The sequence below is a fragment of the Urocampus carinirostris genome, chromosome 2 (assembly GCF_059441175.1).
Source record: "Urocampus carinirostris isolate Australia breed hairy pipefish chromosome 2, RoL_Ucar_1.0, whole genome shotgun sequence".
NCBI lineage: Eukaryota > Metazoa > Chordata > Actinopteri > Syngnathiformes > Syngnathidae > Urocampus > Urocampus carinirostris.
The window spans coordinates 54,337,339-54,347,627 of NC_142350.1; the positions used below are offsets into that span (position 1 = coordinate 54,337,339).

Here is a 10,289-nt window from a genome sequence, read left to right on the forward strand (position 1 = left end):
TTTGGCAGGTGGAGGTGGCCGCCCTCACAGTCAACTTTCCTTTTTTTGTTACAGTCGCCATGTTGGAAATGAGGTGGGCTACAATTCTCACAGAAAAACAGGGGCATGGTGGTCAAAGGGCTGCTGCCAACTTCTAGTGGAATTTTTTTTTCTCTGCACAAATTTGTCTCATTCTGCGGTCAACATTCCTAGCAGCCCACATATTAATTTAATGACAGATTCCGCGGGCTAGTAAAAATTTGATCACGGGTCATAACTGGCCCCAGGGCCTGATTTTGGTCACGCCTGATATAGGGCAAAGTGTGATGCCGTTCGTTAACATCCTTGTGGGACGGTTAAAACTAGCGCTGGAGCTGAGATTAGCAGTTTTGAGGTTTTATTACAGAATATTCCGGGCACAAATACGCTATCACACAAAGGCTTAAAGGATTCACGAGTGCATGGTCAAAATGACTGACGTTTACTTTTATTCTGAAAAAGTAGTCCCAAGCACCGAAACCTGAGGAAGACAATACAGTACTTAGACAGTGGAATGATGAACTAGAAAAGAGCGATCTTGGTTTAAACCAAACCTCGTCCATCTGTTTACATCCGGCTTGGGAGAACATCAACAGTTTCTTCAGTGTTTTATTACAGAATATTAAAGGGCTAAAATGAGCTACAGGACAATGGCTTGTAGAATTCACAAGTGCACGATCAAAACGGCTGACAATTGCTGTTATACTGGGAGTGAAACCTACAGAGGACTGTCTACAAAATAAAACAATTGAAACTGTGGAGAAGCCTTACAATAAGATAGATAGATAGATAGATAGATAGATAGATAGATAGATAGATAGATAGATAGATAGATAGATAGATAGATAGATAGATAGATAGATAGATAGATAGATAGATAGATAGATAGATAGATAGATAGATAGATAGATAGATACTTTATTCATCTGAATAACCATAAGAAATTTTGCTAAAGTGAATGCTGTAGTAAAGCCTCAAGTCAAGACGGAAACGCTAATCATACTAGATTGAAAAGTTATGACATTATTAATTCTTTTTATCGATGGCATTTTATTTTCGCTTCAGGAAATTGATAGAAAAACAGAAACAAAAGCAGAAACTTTTTGGTTTTAGTCCCGTCCCCATTACAACTTGATCACTTTACATCATTAGTGCATTCAAATAAATCATCTAATAATTTGTTGAAGTAAAAGACAATATAACGAAGAATTTACAACAATAAAACAATAAGAATCTAGTTGATTTAAAATGTAAGTGTTGATATACTTCTATAATATTTTTTAACAGGTTGAAAATATTAATTTTAAATTAATTTGAATTTTTTCAATTCCAAATTCTAGCTTTGCCAACAGAGCGTATTTTCTTCAGTTCGGGCTGCTAAAGTGATCCATTATCCCCAGAATGTATATTGCTGTGAATGGGTACCAACAGAATGCACTCTTGTCTAGACCATTTTTGCCGCGCCTGCGTTTCCGCCAAAAATGAACTGCACTCATCTGGCTATGATCCATTATCACCAGTCCCATTTTGCTCCAAACGGAGATCGACAGAAGGCACTTTTATTGGGAGGCTTGCCTTTCAGGCCCACCTAAAATAAAATTCAGTGTTTTGGCTGCTATCGATTATCTCCAGCCATCTATTGCTGAGAGCGGTGTCCAGCATAACACATTGAATTTGGTGTTGGACCGCTGAAGCATGCCATTGTGGACTACCTAAAACGAACTGTACTGTTTTGGCTGTGATGCATTACCGCCAGTCAATTATTGCTGACAGCAGGGGAAGAGAGAGCAAATTTATATCCTTTTGTCATTATTTCCGCCTAATATAAACTGCCACCATGCGGCTGCGTTCCATTATCCCCAATCCCTTGTTGCTGTGACTGTGGACCAGCAGACGGGACATTTGTTGGGAGGCGTTTCGTTCCAGCCCGCCTCAAATTAAAATGCACTGTTGTGGCAATGATCCATTATCATAGTATTGCTGTAGTTGTATTTTCTAAGTATTTTTGCAGTAGTATTTTTGTAATATCACAATAGTATCTATCTATTATCATATCTTTTTAGTATTCCCATAGTTTTATTTTGGGAAAATAATGTTGCTGTAGTATTTTGTAGTATTATTATTATATTTTTATAGCACTTCTGCAGTATTTTTGTAGCTGTTTTTGTAGTTTTTCTCTAGTGCTACTACTACTAGTTGTATTTTTGCAGTATTTTTTTAGTATTTCTGTAGTGGTATTTTTTGTACTATAGTATTACTACAGAAGTTTTTGTTGTATTACAAGTATTTTTGTAATATTACAATAGTATTTTTGTTGTATTACTGTAGTCTTAATCTTGTAGTATTTATGTAGTTGTATTTTGTATTTCTAACTTAAACTATTACAATACTATATTTTAGTATTACTATCGTATCATTTTTGTAGTTTATTTTTGTAGCTTTTATGTCGTATTTTATAGTATTTCTGTAGTATTTTGTAATGTTAACATATTTCTTATATTTATGTTTTATGGGTTAATTTTTGTTTGTTTTTTGGTTATTTTATGATTTTTTTCTATTAATGCAACACTTGCTTTTACTGTAGTTTTAATTTAATGCGCTTTATAGTCCAGTGCGCCTTAAAGTCCAGAAAATACAATACTTGAAGTTGCTTTGGTTTAATTGTTTTTTTACGATCCCTACATTTGAGAAGTGGATTTTTTTTTCCTGATGTGGGTTGTGGCTTATAATTACGATGGCATGGTGGGTCCTCAAGTCAGACCAGTTGAGAAACACCGATCCATATCCATACATTTTGTGTATGAGTAACACTGCAAATCACCCCGAAAACACCATCCCCACTGTCTAACATGGTGGTGGCAGCATCATGCTCTCATCTTCAGCAGGGACTGGGAAGATTCTCCATCCATCTTCCCAAAGAGAGTTTGGGAAGATGGATGGAGCCAAATACAGGGTGAATCTCATGGTTATGCGTCGGTGCTCTCACCACTGGTTTGAATCCCGTCGCGTACATTGTTTTGGGATTTTAGACCTCAATATTTTTTGATTGCTGCACAAATACAGGGGTATACCATAAAACCTCGTGTAGTATCACACACGAATAAATACTGTATGCACTTCAAATCCTATCAACATATAAGGCGCACCGGGTTATAAGGCGCACTTTCAAATTTCTGGCCGATTCGGTTTTTAAGGTGCGCCCTATACTTCGGAAAATACGTAAATAATTGAACTTGGACTCTTAATCCTCGAGGTCATCCATGAGGTACAGCTCATATTCCCTCAGGCTTTCCAAGAAGACGTCTTTGGCCTTGACGCTAGACCTGAGAGCTAGGTTGTAGATCATCCTCATTTTGTCTTGACTGCCGACCGAAGTCTCGCAGATTTTCTGATAGATCTCATCCTGGATGACCTTCCTCTCCAGGAGGACGTCAAGAATGGGTTGGATGTTGGCCACTCGCTGAATCAGCTGCACCCGATGCTTATCCACAAAGTGTTCCTCTGGGGGACGAAAGATTGAGAACTGCTGTTAAAACAATAGTTATGGTCACGTTCCAGTCTGTGCGATATTACTCCAAATGTTTGCGCAAATAACAATAAAAAATATATGTGCATATACACCAGGAAAAGGGAAAGGTTTTTGAGTTTCGGGCCGCATTGGCCAAAGCGCTGGGAGAAAATAGAATATCTATTTGAATTTTTGTATCTACCAATACTACGGCAATACATGAGAGAAAAAGAGAATCTAGGCCTTTCTCTTTCTCAATTTAATGCAAAAATAAAAAAATGAAAATGAAAGCATGGAGATAAGTCTTCTTATGATGCTTTTTGTGATACTTAAAATTTTGGGACGAAGTAGGTTTCTCCAATGATATAGGATCTGGAATCAGGATTTTCACACAAACGCTGCTGCCTGTCATTGCAAAGAGGTCTGGCTCATCTGTGAAGAGCCGAATGACCCTATACACCAAAACAGAACGGAGACCAGATGATTAAAGTGCTGTCTCTCTCTCTTTCTCTATCTATCTATCAATCTATCTATCTAAACTATTTGGCCCTCTTGAACTTTGTGACCTTTTGCCACATTTCAGACTTCAAACATCAAGATATACAACTGTAATTTCTTGTGAAGCATCAACAATAAGTAGGACACAATCATGAAGTGGAACACACTTCATTGGATATTTTAAACTTTTTTAACGAATTAAAAACAAAAAAGGTGGGTGTCAAGCCCCTTTACTTTTAGTGCAGCAAACTCTGTACAGAGGTTCAGTGAGGATCTCTGAATGATTGAATGTCTACCAAGATCGGGCTGTTCCCCTAAACATTCAGCTCATACAAGGAGAAAACTGATCAGTGATGCAGCCAAGAGGCCCATGATCACTCTGGATGAACTGCAGAGGTCTACAGCTGAGGTGGGAGAATCTGTCCATAGGACAACAATCAGTCGTATACTGCACAAATCTGGCCCTTATGGAAGAGCGGCAAGAAGGGAGCCATTTCTTAAAGATATCCATAAAAAGTGTCGTTTAAAGTTTGCCACAAGCCACCTGGGAGACATACCAAACGTAGAAGAAGGTGCTCTGGTCAGATGAGACCAAAATCAAACTTTTGGGCAACAATGCGAGACGTTATTTTTGGCGTAAAAGTAGCACAGCTCATCCCCCCTAACACACCATCCCCACAGTCAAACATGGTGGTGGTAGCATCATGGTTAGGGCCTGCCTTTCTTCAGCAGAGACAGGGAAGATGGTTAAAATTAATGGGATGATGGATGGAGCAAAATACAGGACAATTCTGGAAGAAAACCTAATGGAGTCTGAAAAAGACCTGAGACTGGGACGGAGATTTGTCTTCCAACAAAACATAAAGCAAAAGCTACAATGGAATGGTTCACCAAAAACATATCAAGGTGTTAGAATGGCTAAGTCAAAGTCCAGACCTCAATCCAATTGAGAATCTGTGGAAAGAACTGACAACTGCTGTTCACAGACACTTTCCTTCCAACCTCACTGAGCTCGAGCTGTTTTGCAAGGAGGAATGAGCAAAAATATCAGTTTCTCAATGTGCAAAACTGATAGAGACAAACATACCCCGAGCGACTTGCAGCTGTAATTGCAGCAAAAGGTGGCGCTACAAAGTATTACTCAATGGGGCTGAATCATTTTGCACACCCACTTTTTTGTTTGTTATTTGTTAAAAAAGTTTAAAATATCTAATAAAGCGTGTTCCACTTCATGATTGTGTCCCACTTATTCTTGAATCTTCACAAGAAATTACAGTTTTATATCTTGATGTTTGAAGTCTGAAATGTGGCAAAAGGTCACAATGTTCAAGGGGGCCAAATAGTTTCGCAAGCCACTGTACATACAGTGGTGTGAATTCTCAGCAAATATTTTACTTCGTTTATTATCGACTCTATGGCACTGAAGAGAAAAATAGCAAAATCCCAGGAAATATATTGAATTATAATGGAGTTCTATACGTTCAAATAATGTACACAACATTTTTTGTGTATAGTATGTAGTTGGCTCCCAATCGCAATAACATATTAACAACGGCACAATGGCATTTTTAACATTGTATATTTTCACAACCTGGGGGAAATTAGATCCCCCAAGTGTTCCCATTTTAATGCTCTCACTTCGGTTGGAAATACAAAAAAAAAAAGAACGGATTAAAGATCATACGAAGTATTCTGGATAATCTTTTCATAGTTTTCTAAACTTTATTTTATTCCATTAAAACTAAAACGACAAACTTTGGGTTGAAAATAATTGTTCTATTTCTGTCAAAAAATGTCATGGTTGCCCATGGCGCCCGTTTGGCGCCAGCTGCGGCTCGTTGACTGATTGGTTTCCCTCCTATTTAAGCTCGCTGCTCTCACTCACCCTTTGTCAGTCTGTCAACGAACCTCTACACCCGCAAGACGTGTGTTTTAACTCTTTCCAGTTTCTTGTTTGTGTATCCTGTCCGGTATCAATCCCGTCTATTTCTTCCTGTTTTGATATCGGCTTCCAGTCTCCAGTGTCTGGTATCGATCCCGTCTGTCTCGCCCTGTCTGTTACCTTGTTAAAACCTCCAGTATCGGGTATCGTCCTCGTCTATCTCGCCCTGTTTTTTATCGGACTCCAGTCTCCAGTGTCTGGTATCGATCCCGTCTGTCTCACCCTGTCTGTTACTTTGCTAAGATCTCCAGTATCAGGTATCGTCCCCGTCTATCTTGTCCTGTGTGATATCGTCCTCCAGTCTCCTGTGTCTGGTATCGATCCCGTCAGTCTCGTCCTGTCTGTTATCTGTCTCCAGTCTCCTGGATCTGATATCAATCCTGTCTGTCCGTCCTGTCCGGTATCGACCCTATCTCTCCAGTATCACCTCGTGCAACTGGTATCGATCTCGTCGGCCTCTGGCTTCTTGTTGCTCCACGCCAGACTTCTGCCTTACCTCTTCCGCCCAGCAATCGCCGATTCACTGGCATTTGTGTTAACGTGCATGACTGCCCCATTTCCCGTAAAATAAAGCTTGTGTGAGAGACGTTACACATCTGGGTCCTCCTCCTGTTCCGTTTCATGACAAAAAACATTGATATTTTTTCTTCTTTAAAACATTTTTTTGTCAAATTTCCTCTCAAAGTATTTTGTTAGGTCAAAAGTACACAATAAAATCAGATATTTGGTTTGAAAAATCTTTCCCTAAACTCTAAATAAAATAAAGTTACAACAAGTAAGATAAAAAATAGAATTTGTTATATTAAAATAGAATAGAATGTACACAATATGTACCTGCCTGCTACAGGGGTTAAAAAGTAAATATTCATTTATATTTGAGTGAATTGGGCGTGAAATACCATGCTTATTTTTTTACACTAAATTATTGTTTTTTAATTACTGTATTAATTTTCCCATTTTGTGTGTGTACATTTAATCATTTATACAGGAGTTTCATTTCAGTGTCTGAGAAGTGTTATAAAGTACAAATACATTTTGATTGGATTTAACCGTGAAAGTTACTGTTGGATCGTGTAGTCATACCCGCCGTTTCTGTTTTGCCAGTTGCCGCTTTTGCTTTTACTAGAAACAAAAACACCAAAGTCAAGAAACTTGTACAAGACTCCCGATTGAAAAAAAACTGAGAATAAATTACTCACATTTGCTGGTAGAGGATGCCGGAAAGCGTTCGGCGATCAAGGTATCTGATGAAATGAAATATTACAAAACAGAAATAATTACTGAGAAAATTCACAGGAAAGTCAAATAATCTGTGAAAATGTGCATGCGAACATTTTTCGCTTCAGGTTTCAAATTTTTAGCTAGAAAACTGGAGTAGGTGTTGCAAGTATATTGTCCAGCCAACTGAACCCAGAAGTTCCCTACAGACTTCGGAATGATCCAATGTTGACCTAAATGTCTCACAATGACAAAGTGGAGAGGATCTGAGTGTCATTAAGTCTTAGTTTAAATGCACCTGCTTTGTGATGGGTTCAGAGGTCTGCAAAATTAGACACTAGCATTATGTAGACCCAATAACACACCAAGCAGGGCCGGGATGAAGTTGTGGGAAAGTTCGAAGCAGGAATGGGATACAAGATTTGGCAACATTTACACATCTCCCGACACACTGCGCGAGCAATATTATCAAAATGGAGGGAGCATCATCCCACTGAAAACCTACCAAGACCTGGCAGTCCCTCTAAACTTTCAGCCTAAACGAGGAGAAAACTAATCAGAGAAGCAACCAAGATCACATAGGATGTTCTGCAGGCATACACAGCTGAGGTGTGACAATCTGTGCATAAGACAACAATTAGTCGTACTCTGCATAAATCTGCCCTTTATGGAAGAGTGTCAAGAAAAAAGCCCTTTCTAAAAGAATAACGTTAAAACGTTTGGCGTTTGCAAGAACATACATATGATTCTTAAATAACACGTGGAACAAGGTACGCTGGTCAGATGAGACCAAAATTGAACTTTTGGGGGTGAATGCAAAGTGTTACATTTTGAGTATGCACTGCAAATCACCCCGAAAACACCATCGGCACTGTCTAACATCGTGGTGGCAGCATCATGCTCTCATCTTCAGCAGGGACTGGGAAGATTCTTAGAGTTATTGGGAATGTGGATGGAGCCAAATACAAGGTGAATGTGGCAGGATATTTGTTGGAGTCTGCAAGAGACCTGCGAATGGGGTGCAGGTTCACCTTCCAACAGGACGACGACTTTAAACATAAAGCAAAATCTACAGTGAAATGGTTGAAAACGGACAATATAAAGGTGTTAGAATGGCCAAGCCAAAGTCCAGACTTCAATCCTATAGAGCATTTGTTCTAAAATATGAAAAAACATTGTGCACTAACGATCACCCTTAAACTTTAAGGAACTTGATCTGTTTTGTAAGGAAGAATGGGCAAATATTTCTGTTTCAAGATGTGCAAGACTTAAACAGACATACCCAAAAAGACTTGTTGCTGTGATCGCAGCAAATGGAGGTTATTCAGAGTGTTAACTCAAAGGGGCCCAATATTTTGCAACACCTAATTCTCGATTTCTTTTTTAGCACAATATGAAATATTGAATACATTTGGTTGTTCATTCTTAGAAAATATTTTGACTCTTAATTGCACTTTTACTTTTTCTTATATATTTCTGCCTGTTTTCTTCTTATTTTTTCTCTATTTTTCTTTTTTTTTTGCCTTTGTTATCAAACTTCTTTTTTTCTCTCCTTTTCTGTTTTGTTTTATTATTACAGTATTATTATATTTTCCTAGCTTTTTCTTTTTTATTGCTTTTGCTTCTTTTTCTTATTTTTTCCCGATTTTTTTTCCATTCATTCTTTTGTTTCTTTTTTCCCTAGATTTTTTTCTGACTTTATTATCATTATTCCTCTTACTCTCCTTTGATTTTTTATTTTCTTATTATTTATTTCCTAGCTTTTCCTTTTTCTTGAGTTTTCCTCTTTTTCTTATTTTTTCCTGATTACTTTTCGCTTTTTGCTTTATTCTTTTGTTTCTTTTTTTTCCCAGATTTTTATTTATTTGCTTTATTGTGATTATTTTTCTTTCCTTCAATTGTTTTTTTTTTTTTCAGACTGCCCTCACCACTACATCCAATTTTCTTTGGGTGGGCAGAGTCCGTCGGGTAGGTGGGCATTCCTTCCCCCCTCTGTAAAACGCCCCTGAATTACGGGGTACACGTATAAATTGTCAAGTATTAGAAACACGTCACTGGGGACTTCTTGTAAAATAATCCATTAAAATTTGTATGACATATCCGCCATTAATGATTAACCACATCGTAAAAAAATAGTTTTATTTTTAAACACAAAGACTTAAGCACCACTTACCGAGTTCTTTGGCTTCGTCGAAGCACTGAATGGACTTTAGCAGTTCCGAGGTTACTTCAGTAGCCCCGTCCTCGGTAAAAGTGGAAACCAGCACGTTTGTGACTTCCAAGTAGTTTTTGTCTTCCACTTTAGCAAGCGCCACCCTTCGATCGCCGCGACGGTCCACCAGAGCCGCGCAAAACTTTTGGAAGTTCTTTTTGGACAAGTTCTCCAGGACATCTGCGATCACCGATTTTTTGGTGGACATCTTCGGTTAAAAAAACGCGAGAGGAGAGGTCCGTAAATGCAACGTGGTAGGGGAGCGCTGCTACTTTCGTTTTCTTTTCGTCTTTTGCGGAAATGGGCGTTGCGAAATCACGAAGGAAAATCGCTAAAAAAAATGATGGAAGTTTGTAAATCATTGATAGTCGAAACTTGATGGCACGGACAGATAATGCTGGTTTCCATGGTTACCGTAAGCAGGAGACTCCACCTGATCTGACTCCTTCAACATTTAGTTGCCGTTGTTTTTCAGTCTAAGAATATGAATTATTTGTATGCTATGAGTGCAATAAGCGACATTTTCTGACAATGGGGTAAGAATGTGACTTCTTTTTTTGGAATACGAGTGTAATTGGGTTATAAATTAAAATAAAAAAATATTAAAATAGAAACAAGACTTAAAATAAGAGACATTTTCTAAAAATGGGGTAAAAGTATTGTATTTTGTACTGAGAGAATAATGTAGCTCTCTTTAAATTGAAGTAAAATATTGTACAATCACAAAAAGCAACACTTTCTGACAATGGGATGAAACTATTGTTTCTCCTTTGTAATGTAATTGTAATGTATATATAAATTTAAGAAAAATATTGTCTAAATAACTAAATAGGCGACATTTTCTGCCAATGGTAAAAAAAATATTAATTATTTTCTGTGTAATGCATGTGTAA

General features: G+C 37.9%; 1 protein-coding gene across 1 annotated transcript; it reads right to left on the reverse strand.

Moving 5' to 3' along the window:
- Nucleotides 1-437: 437 nt before the first annotated feature.
- On the reverse strand, nt 438-9,695 carry pycard (PYD and CARD domain containing). Its single transcript, XM_088327135.1, has 4 exons — nt 9,358-9,695; nt 7,166-7,210; nt 7,050-7,088; nt 438-3,519 (listed from the first exon to the last, which is right to left on the reverse strand). The coding sequence occupies exons 1-4, from the start codon at nt 9,602-9,604 to the stop codon at nt 3,260-3,262; spliced, it is 591 nt and encodes a 196-aa protein (XP_088183261.1). The 5' UTR covers nt 9,605-9,695; the 3' UTR covers nt 438-3,259.
- Between the last annotated feature and the right edge of the window lie 594 nt (nt 9,696-10,289).